Source organism: Lithobates pipiens, unplaced genomic scaffold (assembly GCF_037356315.1).
Source record: "Lithobates pipiens isolate NorthernLeopardFrog02 unplaced genomic scaffold, aLitPip1_a1.2 Scaffold_18, whole genome shotgun sequence".
Classification (NCBI taxonomy): Eukaryota; Metazoa; Chordata; class Amphibia; order Anura; family Ranidae; genus Lithobates; species Lithobates pipiens.
In genome coordinates this window covers 295,722,014-295,740,572 of record NW_027507758.1, presented here as the reverse complement: position 1 = coordinate 295,740,572, position 18,559 = coordinate 295,722,014, and the positions used below count along the sequence as shown (strand labels likewise).

Sequence of the window (18,559 nt, the reverse complement as noted above, 5' to 3'; positions counted from 1 at the left end):
GCCTTGAGCGGTACTGCCACATCAACTGATAGTGGGCTATACCCTGCTGTCAGCTGACTCAGGGTCACTGGAGAGGAAAAGCAAGTGCACTCCTGTGACCCACAAGAGACGTATGGCCACAAATTATTTTTTAAATATAGAAATTTGTAGATTAGTCACTAGAGGGGGCTAGGGTGCAATTACTCTTCTCTAACAACTTATTTGTAAAGTAATAGCTGACCCATAGACCTATATTGTCAGAAAAGCATAACCATTATGTTGCACTGCAAAGCAGGATGTGTAATGAAGGAATATGACTGCTCACATGTGTATATACAGTGCCTTGCAAAAGTATTCACCCCCCCCCCCCCCCCCCCTTGGCATTTTTCATGTTTTGTTGCCTCACAACCTGGAATTAACATGGATTGTTTGAGGGTTTGCATCATTTAATTTACAGAACATGCCCACAGCTTTGAAGATTTTTTTTTTTATGTGAAGCAAACAACAAATAGGACAAAATAACAGAAAAAAATCAATGTGCATAACTATTCACCCCCCTAAAGTCAATACTTTGTAGAGCCAACTTTTGTGGCTATTACAGCTCCAAGTCGCTTTGGATAAGTCTCTATGAGCTTCCACATCTTACCACTGGAATTTTTGCCCATTTCTCCTTGAAAAAGTGCTCCAGCTCCTTCGATTTGCACTTGTGAACAGCAATCTTTAAGTCTGACCACAGATTTTTTATTGGATTGAGGTCTGGGCTTTGACTAGGCCATTCCAACACATTTACATGTTCCCCTTAAACAACTCAAGTGTTGATTTAGCAGTGTGTTTGGGGTCATTGTCCTGCTGGAAGGTGAACCTCCGTCCTAGCCTCAAATTACACAGTGGTACAGGTTTTGCTCCAGAATATCCACCATCCATCTTTCCCTCAAATCTGACCAGTTTTCCAGTTCCGACTGCTGAAAAACATCCCCAACAGCATGATGCTGCCACCACCATGTTTCACTGTGGAGATGGTGTTCTTTGGGTGATGTGATGTTTTGGGTTTGCTCCAGACATAGCATTTTCTTTGAAAAGTTCAATTTTAGCCTCATCAGACCAGAGCACCTTCCTCCATACATTTTGGGAGTCTCCCACAAGCCTTTTCACAAACTCAAAACGTGCCATTTTGTTTTTTGATGAAAGAAATGGTTTTCTTTTGGCCACTCTGCCATAAAGCCCAACTCTATGGAGCATACGGCTTATTGTCGTCCTATGTACAGATATTCCAGTCTCTGCTGTGGAACTCTGCAGCTCCTTCAGGGTTACCTTAGGTCTCTGTGCTGCCTCTCCGATTAATGCCATCCTTGCCCGGTTCTGATCTAGCACATATAATTCAGATTAAAAAAAACATTGAACTAAAGGCTGTAATGTAACAAAATAGGTAAAAAGCCAAGGGGGTTGAATACTTTTGCAAGGCACTGTATAAATACAAATCATACAGAAAAATATGAAACATTAAAGGTAACCCTTTTTGAGAGAAATATGGAAACTGCTGTTTCGCCTTTTCATCCTGTAAATGTCAGGTGCCTGGCTGTCATTCAAATATCTTCTGCTTAACCACTTCAGCCCCGGAGGATTTGGCCAAAGACCAGAGCACTTTTTGTGATTCAGCATGGTGTTGATTTAACTGACAATTGCGCGGTCGTGCGATGTGGCTCCCAAAAAAAATTTACGTCCTTTTTTTCCCATAAATAGAGCTTTCTTTTGGTGGTATTTGATCACCTCTGCAGTTTTTATTTTTTGCGCTATAAACAAAAAAAGACCGACAATTTTGAAAAAAAAGCTATTTTTTTAACTTTTTGCTATGAATGAATGAATGAATGAAATACTTATATAGCGCACAATGCGAACTGAATCGCCTCTAGGCTATAATAAATATCCCCAAAAAATATATAAAAAAACATTTATTTTCCTCAATTTAGGCCGATAAAAAACTGGAAGATGATTGTTTCTATGAAGAATTGCACCAGATTTTGCACTTTCCAGTTTTAGTAAATCAACCCCTTTGAGTCATTGTTGATATTGGCTTTACTTATCTGCATACTTGTTTGGAGTCAGTAATTTCAAAACTAGTGAAGTCAGTGGGTCTGCAAAACAGCTGGGCAATTAGCATTTTTCACAAGGAATTGGGCAAAGGCAGACTCCATGGGGTTGATTTAATAAAACTGGAGAGTGCAAAATTTGGTGCAGCTGTGCATGGCAGCCAATCAGCTTCTAGCTTTAGTTTCTTCAATTAGGCTTTGGCAATAAAACCTGGAAGCTGAGCTCCCCAGTTTTAGTAAATAAGCCCCCACGTTTCCCACAGGGAAAGTTTACTTTTCCACATAATGATACGTTTTTACACCAATGCGATCTCTTTTACATGTTTAGCTAAAAAACAAAAAAAAAAACATAAAATTTAGACATAGCATTTAATGTCAGGGTTTTGTTTTTAGGTCTTCTACATAAATTGTGTCGCAAAACTGTTAGCTTGTTCACAGCAAAAGATTTTGACAAAATTATTCAAATGAGTTCAGATTATCACTACTGAGTATGCCAACTGTTCATAATGAAGAAAAAACTATGTATAAAAATATGCTATTTATACATTTAAAAAAAGGTTTTACATATTCAAAGTTAAAAGTGATATACCCAGTTAAACTTGAAAAGCATATGATATTTATAAATATAAAATAAATTGAGCGGATAGATTACACATCCTAAGGGTTCAAGTATTCATGTACAATGGATCTTGTGATTTTTCAATTTTAGTCTCAAGCAGTGCTCTCACATACTGTATATAAGCCAAGAGCATAAAAACCCAATTCATTCCTAATTTAAGTGTCATTGGCAATGCACAAATGAGAAAATGCTCAGATGTAAAGTGTTCTATATAGCAGTCAAAGCAGTCGTGAAATTGGAGAGGGATGCATAGTTTATGTGCTTGTAAACCTATCATTCATTTACTCTATGGCAGCTGATGCTCCTGGAAGATGCATGGCGAGAGCTATTTGTTCTGGGAATAGCACAATGGGCCATTCCGGTTGATGCAAACACACTACTGGCTGTATCTGGTAAGTACCGCTCAATTTAATGACTTTATTGTAGAAATTAACATTAAAATACATAGCAGGGAATATGAACAACATGTGAAGAATAACAAATCCTGTGTGAACAATAGCCCATACCTGTCATTTATAAATCTATATTTAAATGCAAATAGTGTTGTTTTGTTGTATTCATAACTGCCTGCATCATCATTGAAATGCTAATCACTGTGTTTGTTATCATCCAAAGAAGTACTTTATTATCATTTTCATAATATCGACACAGATATAGTTTAGACCATGATGACAGATCCATGTTAAATGGAGTAGACTTGCTTGGATTACAAATGATAGATATAAAAACAATATTATCTATGATATGTTTGGATTTTAGGAATGAACAACGATAACACTGACTCGCAGAAGCTGAATAAAATTATAGCTGAGATTCAAGCTTTACAGGAAGTTGTGGCCAGATTTCGACAGTTACGGTTAGACGCGACTGAGTTTGCTTGTCTCAAATGCATTGTTACTTTTAAAGCTGGTAAGTATTTGTTGATTTTAACCTGCAAAATTAGACACTTGCTTTAACGGCAATCTCTGGGCTCGCTTTATAGGTGGCCATAGGTCTATACGGCAGGCACCTCAAAGGAATTCCCAAAACTCAGGAGCTCTAGTTTAAAGATTTTGTCCACTGCTTCCAGCCTTGATTCCTACCTGCCCCCTTCCACAACCTGAATCTTATTGCATTTAGTGACCAATAGGAAGTCATTGGGGTGTGAGGCATAGATCAGAAAGATTTGTCTTGATAGTGACTTTTGCCGTTACCATTTAGTAGGGCACCCAATTTAATTTAAATATTATTTTTAACATAAGTAATCCTGTACTTGACTTGAAACGTTTTCAAGCTTACAACCTAACCTACAATTGAGTCCACAAGATGCTAGCTTTTTACAGTTTTAAGCTAGAAAACTCTATTCTGCGCTCCTCCGCTTAGTCTCACATTGTTACTAGGGCCTGGCATTTTACTTTCCCCTGTCCAGTGAGTATCAGTGACCAGTAAGTGCACTCTAATTGAACAGTTGAATATCAGTTGTTTGTGCTTAGCCACAAAAAACAGAACGATCAGGCCCCAGTAATAGAGTGATGCAAATGTATGACTCTGTCATGTAGAAAAAAAAAGTGCCACCAATTTAGAAGTGCATAAATGTGTGCAAAGCAGAAGGGAGCAAGGTTCGATACCACTAGGAAGTATAATGCATTCTGACAACAAAATTAGTTGGATTTTTTCAGACGGATTTTGTCCTAAACTGGTGTTGCATACACGCGGTTGTCGGAAAATCCGGTCGTAAGGAAAGTGATGATGTTTGTTCGTTACGACAGGACTACGTTGAGGCTAGTAGCCAATAGCTTTGGTCTTGTAATTTGATCTGAGCATGCGTGGCACTTTGTCCGATCGGAATTCTCTACAAACGATCGGAAAAAGTCAGATCAGATTTTTTGTCGGCGATCTTTCTCTCAAATTTTTTTCCGTCGGAATTCATGATGGAAAAAGTCCAATAGAGCCCACACACGATCAGATTTTACGACAATATAATCCGATCAGACCTTTTCCGTCTGAATTTCTGACCGCATGTACAAGGCATAAGTGCTTTAATGGTCAGAACAGCCTTGCTTTGGGGCATAGCAGCGGGGACTTTGCAGGCCACTGTAGCTATGTTGCGCTTTAAATTTTTACATGATGCCAGTTTTTTGTAACAATGTCCAGAATAATATTATTAGAATAATACCAGTCTGCACCAGATTCCAGTCTATGCTTTCTTGTAAGCTAGAAGTATGATTAGAGTTTTCTACATACAACACTTCTGGGTGTGTTGGATGTCTGCTGCAGAACTGTGGTTCCACCTGCTGGTTGCTACATCCCTAGTAGGTCCTTGTACCTTGGTGATGACAGGACTGAGTCTTCTATTTGAAAATGTTTGGGCCCCAAAAAAGTTGTACTTTTGCTCCAAATAAATGATCAGATTTCATGTAAAATAATTTCAATATAAAAGGAAAAAAAATACAATTATCAAATACACATCAATTACTAAAGTGGCCCTGCCACGCTGGCATGTACAAGTAATTCTCTTTGCACCAGATTGTGTATCTTTAGCTCAACATTGTTAGAACAAGAAACACTATTATAGGATATCACTGCAGATTTTTGAAAACTACATTAAGGTCCCTTTCACACATGTGGACCGTTCGCTTCATCATTTGAGTCACTTTTTTTCCCCAAAAGTATGACGTTTACATCAGTTTGCCATCAGTTTTTCATCCATTTTTACATCAGTTTTTTTACATCGGCCAACTAGAATCCATAACCACTTGAGTCCCCAAGCCATTCTTTCATGCAAAAACGGACTGTTTGTCCATTTACATCCGTTTTTCATCCACTCTGTTTTTTTTTCACAGAAGAAAATTAGGGCTTTGATCCGTTCCAAAAAAAGGATGTTGACGGAAGTGGATGTAAACAGATGTAAATGGATGATCATCCATATACATCTTTTTTTCCATTGAGATGCATTGATGTCCGTTTTTCATTCGTCAATGGATGGATGAAAAATGGACAAACGGTCTGCATGTGTGAAAGGGGCCTTAAAGTGGTTGTAAACCCTTACAGACCACTTTGTGATACAGGTAAACGGATAATAAGGCTTACCTGTAGCTACCCAGGATATCTCCTAAACCTGCACAGTTTAGGAGATATCCCCTGTATTTGACGTCATCGACACATGCGCACTGACACAAACTGAAGCAATGGCACGTTACCGCTCGCATGCACGGGAGTGACGTCATCATGACCCCGGCCAATCACCACGATACCCATAAGTAGCACCAGGGAGTGAGGTCACTGGCCGGTGCTGTGTATGGGCACTGCAGCGAGGGCTTCAATCTCAGGTGAGTATTGCATACTAACTCATTATGCCTTTGTCTTGCAGGTGCTTTTTATTTTTTTTTTCATGTGGGTTTACAACCACTTTAAATTCAGTGAGCAATTGAACCCAGAGATAAACCAACAAAATGTATTGCTGTAAGAAGGACTCATCCATCATGCTCTATACAGTAAATGTGGATAATTTTTTTGTTGTATTATACATTATATAATCAATTAATGCTTTTACTGTGATGTACATTAATGAATTATTTTTCTTCTGCAGTACCAACACACAGTGGCTCCGAACTGAGGAGTTTGAGAAATGCTGCAGCCATCGCAGCCCTACAAGATGAGGCCCAGCTCACTCTTAACAGCTACATACATACTAGGTAAATACATTACTTACCTTTACAAAATGAAAATAATCTTTACTTGATTATCTGCTGTGGTCTCTGCAACAACAGCTCTTGTGAACAGGAACAAAAATATCTGCAACATTTCTTGAACTCAGCAATGTGTTGTGTATGCTAAAAAAAAATTATCATATAGGAATAAAAAAAGGTACTAATGATCAAGTCAAAGATGTAGCAGAACTTAAAGTAGAGGTATAGGCAAATATTTTTTTCATTTTGGATGGAGTAAGGGAAGGTTATAGCCCCTGTCAGATTCCATTGTGGAGATTGTCCCAAAGCCAAAGAGGAAGTTAGAGGAATTAAATAAATAAAAGGAATTTCCTGGGGACCCCAAGGCCACCAGAACTAGTGTCCCCATTGGAAGATTTCCCCTCTATTACTTTTCTGGGGACAACCCAAAATTTGGGATATCCTTTTATGTTCTCATTCAATGATAATGGTACACAGAACAAAGAGATAGGGTGAGATTGAATCTCTAACTGGGGCACAGACAGCAATAAAAACTGACAGGTGTTCTAATTCCTCTCTACCCCATCCAAAATGAAAAGAAAAGTTTTGACTTTAGTTATACTTTAAAGCGTTATTATACCCAAACCAACATATTGCAGCTTACCAATTACTAGATGTGGTGGCTGCATCAGTTTTCTTTTCCTATGCCGCGTACACATGATCGGATTTCTTGTCGGAAAAAGATATGATGGCTTTTCTGACGGGATTCCATTCAAGTTTGCCTTGCATACACACGGTCATGCAAAAGTTCGCTGAAATTACGACCGTTAAGAACGCGGTGACGTACAATACTACGACGACCCAAGAAAATGAAGTTCAATGCGTCCGAGCATACGTAGGAATTTTTCACATTGGAATTGCCACAGACGATTGCATTTTCGGATAGGAACTTTTTCCGACCTAAAAATTGAGAGCATGCTCTCAATCTTTTGCTGGCTGGAATTCCACCAGGAAAGACCGATGGATGCGGTTGCATTTTCCAATGAAAAACTCTCATCGGTCTTTTGCGGGCCAAAATTCTGATTGGGTGTATGTGGCATTAGGCTTTTTCCCTCTGTTTTCACCTGGTGATCTGGCCAGTAACACACTTCTTGCATTAATAAGATACCACTGGGGTGAAAGAGAAAAGGAGGCCCAGCAGACAGCAGCATTATCGGTCTGAGGGGGGAGGGGGGTAGTGATAAATGTATTAGCAGATTAGCATCAAAATTATAAAACGCAACACTTTTATGTTTGCCGCTATTTATCATGAGCTGAACGCAAAGAGCTACGACTTCTCCTATGTACACAAAAGGCCTATTTCTTTCAAATATTGTTCACAAATCTGTCTAAATCTGTGTTAGTGAGCACTTCTCCTTTTCCAAGATAATCCATCCACCTCCCAGGTGTGGCATATCAAGATGCTGATTAGACAGCATGATTATTGCACAGGTATGCCTTAGGCTAGCCACAATAAAAGGCCATGCTAAAATGTGGAGTTTTACTGTATTGGGGGTCGGGGGATCCAAAAACCAGTCAGTATCTGGTGTGACCACCATTTGCCTCACGCAGTACAGCACATCTCCTTCCCATAGAGTTGATCTGGTTGTTGATTGTGGCCTGTGGAATGTTAGTCCATTTCTCTTCAATGGCTGTGCAAAGTTTCTGGATATTGTCAGGAACTGGAACACACTGTCGTATATGCCGATCCAGAGCATCCCAAACATGCTCAATGGGTGACAAGTTCGGTGAGTATGCTGGCCATGCAAGAACTGGGATGTTTTCAGATTCCAGGAATTGTGTACAGATGCTTGCAAAATGGGGCCGTGCATTATCATGCTGCAACATGAGGTGATGGTCGTGGATTGATGGCACAACAATGGGCCTCAGGATTTCATTACGGTATCTCTGTGCATTCAAAATGTCATCAATAAAATGCACCTTTGTTCGTTGTCCATAGCATACGCCTGCCCATACCATAACGTTCACATCAGCAAACCTCTCACCCACAAAACACCATACACGCTGTCCAAAATCTGCCCTGTACAGTGAAAACCGGGATTCATCCGTGAAGAGATCACCTCTCCAAAGTGCCAGACACCATCGAATGTGAGCATTTGACCACTCAAGTCGGTTGCAACAAACTGCAGTTAGGTCGAGACCCCAATGAGGACAACGAGCATGCAGATGAGCTTCCCTGAGATGGTTTCTCACTGTGCAGAAATTATTTGGTTATACAAACCGATTGTTGCAGCAGCTGTCCGATCTTGCAGGTGAAGATGCTGGATGTGGCGGTCCTGGGCTGGTATGGTTACACATGGTTTGCGGTTGTAAGGCCAGTTGGATGTACTGCCAAATTCTCTGAAACACCTTTGGAGACGGCTTATGGTAAAGAAATGAATATTCAATTCAAGGGCATCAGCTCTGGTGGACATTTCTACAGTCAGCATGCCAATTGCACGCTCCTTTAAAACTTGCCACATCTGTGGCATTGTGCTGTGTGAAAAAAACTGCACATTTTAGAGTGGCCTTTTATTGTGGCCAGCCTAAGGCACACCAGTGCAATAATCATGCTGTCTAATCAGCATCTTGATATGCCACGCCTGTGAGGTGGATGTATTATCTTGGCAAAGAAGTGCTCACTAACACCGATTTAGGCTGGGTTCACACCTATGCGAATTGGATGCGGTTCGCATAGCAGGAGAATGTGACTGGCTCTCTATGGAGCCAGTTCACATATCTCTGGGGCGGCTGTGGAGTGTACCGCTGTGCGTCTTTGGCTATCTGATTCGTCCCTGAACCAGAGAACAGGGAGGCACAGCGTTCCAGTGTGAACCGAGCCTTAGACAGATTTTCAAACAATATTTGAGAGAAATAGGAAAAAGGGGAGGGAAAATACTGCACTAAACCCAAAAATGAAATTAAATATATACAGGCATACCCCACTTTTAAGTACACAATGGGGTTTATTTACTAAAGCTAAAAAGTGAAAACTCAGGCTCACTTCTGCATAAAAACCAATGAGCTTCCAGGTTTTATTACCAAAGCTTAATTGAACAAGCTGGGGTTAGAATCTCATTGGTTTCTATGCAGAAGGGAGCCTGATTTTGCACTTTCTAGCCTTAGTAAATAAACCCCATTGTGTACTTAAAAGTGGGGTATGCCTGTAAATAGCAGGTAACACTCAAACAAAGTTCAAAACAATGCACAAAAATTATGTGTAGCGCTCAAAAATGTAACCTTATGGCATGTGGGTCCACCATATCTGGTAAGGGTACCCAATCTCTTATTTGTTAACCCATACAAGTGTACATAGGCATACCATCTGGCTGACTGGGAGTATGTATCCAGAGCCCATCTGGAAATGGGGGATTAAGAACTTTCTCCACTTCTCATGGACTTGGCTTTTTGGACTGCTCCACTGTGCTATATTTAGCACAATTTGTATTTCTTTCATAACACTCATTTGATCCCATCACTGGGTTTAGATGGTGTTCACATGTATATTTTATGGGTACTGGGTATTTACAATACCAGTGCTTGCATTTTTTTATTCACATATTTTGGTCACTTGATTATACGTTTCTTTTCACAAGGTTACATTTTTGAGCGCTACACATAGAAATAGGCCTTTTATGTACATAGAAAAAGTCGTAGATCTTTGCGTTCAGCTCATAATAAATAATTTAGCTCAGTATATATATATATATATATATATATATATATATATATATATATATATATATATATATATATATATATATATATATATATACACACATACACATACACACACACACACACACACACACTATATTTTCTAGAGTATTGTGACACCTACCTTTACATGCACATGAACTTTAATGTCATCCCAGTCTTAGTCCGTAGGGTTCAATATTGAGTTGGCCCACACTTTGCAGCTATAACAGCTTTAACTTTTCTGAGAAGGCTGTCCACAAGGTTTAGGAGCGTGTCTATGGGAATGTTTGACCATTGTTCCAGAAGCGCATTTGTGAGGTCTGAGAATGATGTGGATGAGAAGACCTGGCTCACAGTTCTCGCTCGAATTCATCCCAAAGGTGGTCTATCGGGTTGGGGTCAGGACTCTATCTATGCAGGCCAGTCAAGTTCCTCCACCCCAAAATCACTCATCCATGTCTTTATGGACTTTGCTTTGTGTACTGGTGCGCAGTCATGTTGGAACAGGAAGGGGCCATCCCCAAACTGTTTCCACAAAGTGGGAGCATGAAAATGTCTAAAATGTCTTGGTATGCTGACGCCTTATTGCTCCCTTCACTGGAACAAAGGGGACAAGCCCAACCCCTGAAAAACAACCATAATACCCCCTCCACCAAATGCCTTTGACCAGTGTACAAATCAAGGTCCATAAAGACATGGGTGAGTGAGGGAACTTGACTGGCCAGTACAGAGTCCTGACCTCAACCTGATAGAATCCCTTTGGAATGAGGGAAGACTGCGAGACATCAGTGCCTGACCTCACAAATTAACTTCTGAAAGAAAGGTCAAACATTCCCATAGACACACTCCTAAACCTTGTGGACAGCCTCCCTAGAAGAGTTGAAGTTGTTATAGCTGCAAAGGTTGAGCCAACTCAATATTAAACCCTATGGACTAAGACTGGGATTCCATTAAAATTCATGTGTGTTTAACCATTAGCAGCCTGCTCACTGTCAAATGATGGCTGGGCGGTGTGGCTTTCGTTCTGGGTGGATATCATATGATGGCCTCCCAGAACGACCGCTCTCGCGTGCCCCCGGGGGCGTGCAGTGGCTGTGCTGTGTAAAGAGCTGCGGCTTTTTAACCATGCGATCGGCTGTGTCCCACCACAGCCGGTCACATTTAAACACGGAGATGCCGGTAATCAGTGCTCCGCGCCTCACAATGACAGACTGTGAGGAGAGGAGAGCCGACCAGCGGCATCTCCTCAGAGAGGACATCTAGGGATGTAATCAGGGCATTGATCATCAGTGCCCTGATTACAATTAAGTGTCCACCAGTGCCAGCAATGCCACTGCCAGCAGTGCCAACCAGTGCCCACAATTGGCACCAATCTGTGCCCACAACTGCCAGCAATCAGTGTCCACAAGTGGCAGCAATCAGTGATGCCAGTCAATGCTGGTTATCAGTGCTGCCCATCAATGCCCATCACTGCTGCCCATCACTGCTGCCCAATGCCACCCATCAGTGCTGCCCATCAGTGCTGCCTATCCGTGCCACCTATCTGTGCCCACCAGTACCACCCATAAGTGCCACCTATCAGTGCTAATTAGTGCCACCAGCATATTTGTGCCACCTAATCAGTGCCACCTCATCAGTGCCCATCAGAGCAGCCTATCAGTACCCATCAGTGCTACCTCCTCAGCGCCCATCAGTGAAGGAGAAAAAATTACTTATTTACAAAATTTACTGACAGAAACTAAGAAAAACGTAGGAAAAAATAAAAAACTAAAGAACCCAGGAATGATTAAATACCACCAAAAGATAGCTCTATTTGTGTGAAGAAAATGATAAAAATTTCACATGATTACAATGTAGCATGACCGCGCAATTGTCATTCAAAGTGTGACAGCGCTGAAAGCTGAAAAATGGCCTTGTCGGGAAGAGGGTGCAAGTGCCCTGTATTGAGGTGGTTAAAGGCAGGTGCCCCAATACTTTTGACAATATATATTTTTATATATATTTTTTAATCCTAAAGAAAAAAAAAACTCAAAAAACCCCATAATGCATACAGATAAACCATAAACAGCAAAGACCTCATGCATGCTGTGTGTTTTGCCCCAATGCATGAGGCCCTGCTGCTTATGGGAGGGTGGAAGGTATAGGCACACCATCCAACCCCACTACCAGCAGGCTGTCAAGCTCTATGAGAAGCTGAACACGGCTGCAGCTGGGACGGTATACAGAGCAGTCCAGGCTTTTGTCCCTGGGCGCATACTGCATTAAACACAAGTATCGCTGAGCTGTACAATCCAGCCGCAGCAGCTGTCGTCCTCTCACATTTGACAGACTGCCAGCAGTGGGGCTGGATGGTGCACCTTATACCTAATACCCTCATCTAAACTCTAGAGTCTCATGCACTGGGGCTAAATGCCCACTGTGTATGATGCCTAATAGAACACCAAAAAAAACAAAAAAACTAGTTAATGAAAACTAGCAGTTGGTTACACATTTTTTTATAGGGAGTGAGGAGGCAATATTATTGATGTGTATCTAATTATTTAATAATACAATTTATAGTATAATTTAGAATGTGGTTACTCCTATTATATTTTATTTACTTTTTTGGGGGGGTTATAAAAATTCAAACAACTTTAGTCCATTTAAGTATGTTCCATTAACATGTAACTTTTGCCAAGCTCCAGACATTGATGGGGTATAACATTACTTTTTGTGTTATATGAAGGAAAATGTGAATTACTTTATACTTATAAGTTGCTCTATTGAGGCTTTTTTCTGAGAGTGGGGGGCAGGTGGGATGCAAAGGATATTGTTTTAATGTACCCTTTGTTTTTTTGTTTCTTTTCTGTGACAAACACAAACATTTCAATAAAAAGCATTGAAAAGATAAAAAAAAATTACTTTTGCCAATTATTATTTTAAAGCTAAAGTTTAATCTGCTTATATGTTTCCTTCTCTGGTTCTTCCTTCCACCCATGATCAATATATTAATGAATTTTCTAATAAACCTATCTGTTTTAATTTCTGTGGTGATAATTTTGTACTGATTTTGATCATCTTTAAATCATTTTTGTTTATTCTTTTAATTGTTGTTGCATATTTTCTTTTTGATTGATTTGGGGAGTTGACGTTTGATATTTGTAAGGGTCTATATAACGCTTTCCCCCTTTTTTTTTTCTCTCTCTCTCATGCCGCGGACACACGATCGGAATTTCGGCCAGCAAAAGACCGATGAGAGCTTTTCATCGGAAAATGCGACCGTGTGTATGCTCCATCGGAATTTAGCTGTCCGAATTGCCGCCAGCAAAAATTTGAGAGCATTTTTTCAATTTTCCCCTCGGAAATTCCGATTGTGTGTATGCAATTCCGACGTGCAAAAACTCACGCATGCTCAGATTCAACTATGAGAAGGAAGCTATTGGCTACTGGCTATTGAACTTCGTTTTTCTAGTCCCGTCGTACGTGTTGTACGTCACCGCGTTCTTGACAGTCGGAATTTGGTGTGACCGTGTGTAGGCAAGACAGCTTGAGCGGAATTCCACCAGACCTTTTTCCGACCATAATTCCGATGGTGTGTACGCAGCATTAGAGTTTTGCCTCCCCAGAAATAAAAAGCCAATCAACAATATCATTGATTTATTTTTTGCTTAATATATTTAACCAATATATAAAACCTGGACTAAAAAAGCAAATATCAATTAGTCTTTGATTTGTTTTACACAGGTATCCAACTCAGCCCTGCCGTTTTGGAAAACTCCTACTACTTCTACCAGCATTACGGTCTATCAGCCCATCAACAATAGAAGAAGTATTTTTCAAGAAAACAATAGGCAATGTACCAATCACAAGACTGCTCTCAGATATGTACAAATCCAGTGATATCTGAAGGAAGCTCAAGCTTTAGACTTGAATAATACTGTTTCAATCACAAATGCGTTCCAAGAGTAATGAGACTTGTGAAGACAAATATTAGGGGACCTTCTTTTATTAAAACAGCCATCATATTGATGTGCATAATATCAAAATACTATTTGCCACATGGAACACTCAAAGCCATTTTGGTTCTACAAACCCAACAAAAAAGGATGAATGTTATCTTCAAGATTTCCTGTGATAACTCAGTGGCAATGTACAAAATCAAATCCTAAATTTTAAACAAGCATTTCTATCCTTTCTTTGTACTATAAACTATTTCACATTTTTTCCATGGCTGTAGTTTCAGAGAAAAATAATCACCCATATAGAACAGTATGTGATCAGAATTGTTATGACTACGGACACTTTGGACTAGATTGTATAAAAAGGCAACATGCATCTTTGGCTCCACCTGTGACCTATCGACAAACCACATTATTGTGTGCAACCGCACCAATGATACAACTTGACTAAAGTACCGATTTCCACTTTGCACCACACCATAATATATTTGATTGCCACAAGATTACATGAATCAGTTAGGTGCTGCAAATATGGGATCACATCTGTGATGTGTTTACAATAAAGAGGTTAGCTTTCACCATTATAGTACTTATGGTTAGACCATCTTATCAAATCATTTATTCTGGTCTGCTGGTAATACAAGTCACTTTGGTTATGACCAACTGAATTTTTAAACTGCTTCTTTCAAAACAGTATATATAGGATGCTTGCCTTTACATGCACATGAATATTAATGGCATCCCAGTCTTAGTCCGTAGGGTTCAATATTAAGTTGGCCCACCCTTTGCAAATATAACAACTCTTCTGGGAAGACTGTTCACAAGGTTTAGGAGTGTGTCTATGGGAATGTCTGACCATTCTTCCAGAAGCACATTTGCGAGTTCAGGCACTGATGTGGAGGAGAAGGCCTGGCTCACAGTCTCCACACTATATCATCCCAAAGGTGTTCTATCAGGTTGGTGACAAGACTCTGTGCAGGCCAGTCAAGTTCCTCCACCCTAAACTCACTCATCCATGTCTTTATGGACCTTGCTTTGTGCACTGGTGCGCAGTCATGTTGGAACAGCAAGGGGCCATCCCCAAACTGTTCCCAAAGTTGGGAGCATGAAATTGTCCAAAATGTCTTGGTATGTTGATGCCTTAAGAGTTCTCTTCACTGGAACTAAGGGGCCAGGCCCAACCCCTAGAAAACATCCCCACACCATAATCCACCTCTACCAAATGATTTAGACCAGTCCACAAAAGCAAGGTCCATAAAGACATGGATGAGAGAGTTTGGAGTGGAGGAACTTGGCCTGCACAGAGTCCTGACTCCAACCCGATAGAACACCTTTGGGATGAATTAGAGCGAGGACTGTGAACCAGGCCTCCTCGTCCCCATCAGTGCCTGACCTCACAAATGCACTTCTGGAAAAATGGTCAAATATTCCCATAGACACACTCCTAAACCTTGTGGACAGCCTTCACAGAATAGTCAAAGCTGCTATAGCTGTAAAGGGTGGGCCAACACAATATATCAGCTCGTGTGATAGACGCAGTGTTCTGTCTATCACACGAGCTGATCTAGGAGGAGGGCGGGACTTTTCTCACAGCGCGGCCAAAGTTTTCACACTCAGCTTTGAGACACACAGCGGGAGATGTCCGTCGACTGTGTAATCCAGGCACAGGTACTGACTACGAGGCTGTGATTATGGGCATGGTGAGACTGCATTATGGGCAATGGTGAGGGTGCCATTATAGGCACGGCAGAGGTGCGATTATGGGCACGGTGAGACAGCATTATGGGCATGGTGAGGCTGCGATTATAGGCACAGTGAGACTGCATAATGGAAACGGTGAGGCTGCGATTATGGGCATGGTAAGTCTGAGATTATGGGCATGGTGAGACTGCATTATGGGCACGGCGAGGCTGCGATTATGGGCATGCTAAGGCTGAGATTATGGGCACGGTGAGGCTGAGTTTATGACGTGTGACGTCATAGCCATGCCCCGCTTGAAATAACAACGGTACTAAATCAGCTAAAAGTAGTTGGATCTGTATGTGCGTTATAATTAATTGAAATTTTTGATTAATCGATTAAAGAAAATCAATCATGAAAATTGTAATCAGTAACAGCCCTAATAAATATAAATATATATATATATATATATATATATATATATATATATATATATATATACACACACACACAGTCAATATGCAGTATTTGGGTTTAGTTACATCAGGGGTAGATAACCTGGGGCCCTCCAGCTGTTGCAAAACTACAAGTACCATCATGCCTCTGGGAGTAATTGTAACTGCCAGCCTTGCAATGCCTCATGGGAAATGTAGTTCCACGAGAGCTGGAGGGCCCCGGGTTGCCTACCCCTGGTTTACAATAAACAGTGCAATCAAATTATGGAAAATTGCCTTTTTTGAGATCTAAAAGATTATGTGGATCTGATTCACTAATCAACTAAAAGACAGTCAATGGATGATTATTATTTCCTTTAGGTTTCAGGTAAAACCTCCTAATTTGTATATACTTCACTTATAACCTCAGTTGAAGTCACCAAAATATGATATTCTGTCAGACATTGTACTAACCACAACCATTGTTATAGTTCTACCTCTACTTTCCTGTTAAAGAAGTTGTAAACTGTATCTAAGTACAATTGCAAAGTCCAATAAGCACCATTGCTGTCCCGTGTACTCTTACAGACCTGGTAAGGCACATCCATTCTCCTTCTCCACACTACAAGTGTGCACGAGGAGAGTGTCGGTTTCTCTATACCAGCACAAAGTACTAGAGTGAAAGGGCTGAAAGCACATTTTCACTGTGAAAAAAAATATGTATTTTAAGGCAAGTGAAAATCATGGTAAGACTAATTGAGCTTTAAGGTTATCAGAGCAGCTTTCATAATTTGATAACATAAGCAACATTATAGGTCTTTGAACATTTTGGGAGGAATGCAGGATAGCCAGAAGCAATCCATATGAGGAATTATATATTTATACCAATGGACATATTTGTTACAGATTCTTGAACATGAAACACTACACAATTAATAGACCATTTTACAGAATGGTACATTTTAGTGGCAGACTATAAAAAACCAAACTCCAGGCAAAACGTTAAATACATGGATTAAAGAAATATATTTGAGTGTTTTTATGCCAAAATATTTGTAATTCTATGCAGCCATTCTTGTGATTTTAACACTTCTGCTGGACTGCATGGAAAGGAAAGTGATACCACTCACGCAATTTTGTAATTAACTGTATCTGCTTGGTCACTCAAAAATAAACGAACATGATCACATTGCTAAGTAAAGAACCTCAAACAGTCAGTATGATTTTTGCTCTGCCGTTTGAGTTGTGTATAGATAATATATTTCAGACAGCTACACTAGCATAATGATAAAATAATTAAATGAATATGTAACACCCACTTTTTTAAAAAAATATTTGCCTGGAGTTCCACTTTAACTGAATTTATCCAAATGCAAATAAAATGTCATTGGTCTGTAGAACAAATATGCACCAATTACTTACTGACATACCCTAAGAGTAAGGAAACTCTACATTTAGTACAGTTTAATAGCAGTATTTTTGTTCAATGTTTTCAGTGTATGACTAGGTTCTAGCACTAAGGATATCAGCACTTCAACTATTATAGAAAAGTAAAAATGTTCATTGTACAGTGTCATCTAATTGTGAATCTAAAGTTGTTTTCATTTCTTTACAGAGAATAAAATATATTGAACTTGGGTTCTTTCAGTTATTATTTTCCATAAATATTTGTATAAAATACTATTCATGCTTTTTTTGTACACAATAATATTTATATATTCTGAACAAGCAGTAAAAGCAGTTTAAAACAATTTCTCATTCATCTCTGCAGCTATAGGCATTGTGGAAATTTGTTTTGAAAGTTTGCATCAGAAGTTTTTTCCCTTTTAGCCCTTGTACACACGGTCGGACATTCTGATGGACAATGTCCGATAGGACCGTGTTGTCGGATAATCCGACAGTGTGTGGGCTCCATCGGACTGTTTCCATCGGAGTATCCGATGGACCAACTTTTCCAGCTGGGCTATAAAATTTTCCAACAACATGATCCGATCGGACTCTGTCCGATCATGTGTAGAGAATTCCCGTCGGACAAAGTGCCACGCATGCTCAGATCAAATTCCTAGACAAAAGCTATTGGCTACTAGCCTGAACGTAGTCCCGTCCTAACGAAATAACGGCATCACGTTAAGTACGATCGGATTTTCTGACAACTTTGTCCGACTGTGTGTGTACAACAGTTTCGGCCAAAATCCGTCGGATTTGGCTTTTCGGAATGTCCAACCGTGTGTACAAGGGCTTACTTTACTTTACTACAGAATCTTGGTAGTCTCCCAAAAAAAAAAAAATTCTGAACTGCTAGAAATAAACTGAAATCGATATAGGTGTGCATGTAATAAACAGTGAAAAAACAGTGATAAGAAGTTGTAACAGATGTTTAATAAATGCTTGGGAAATAAAAATCACAGTGAATTCTTGGTAATAAGTACAGAAAAAG

At 40.0% G+C, this 18,559-nt stretch overlaps 1 protein-coding gene across 1 annotated transcript in view; it reads left to right on the top strand.

The window, feature by feature from the left end:
• NR2E1 (nuclear receptor subfamily 2 group E member 1) overlaps nucleotides 1-17,760 on the top strand; it is a 90,732-nt gene extending 72,972 nt beyond the window's left edge. Inside the window, exons 6-9 of the mRNA XM_077487153.1 lie at nucleotides 2,981-3,077; nucleotides 3,445-3,594; nucleotides 6,254-6,359; nucleotides 13,794-17,760. Of these exons, the coding sequence (XP_077343279.1) occupies nucleotides 2,981-3,077; nucleotides 3,445-3,594; nucleotides 6,254-6,359; nucleotides 13,794-13,956 (516 nt within the window). The 3' untranslated portion in view covers nucleotides 13,957-17,760. The remainder of the gene's footprint in view (nucleotides 1-2,980; nucleotides 3,078-3,444; nucleotides 3,595-6,253; nucleotides 6,360-13,793) is intronic.
• The last annotated feature ends 799 nt before the right edge of the window (nucleotides 17,761-18,559 follow it).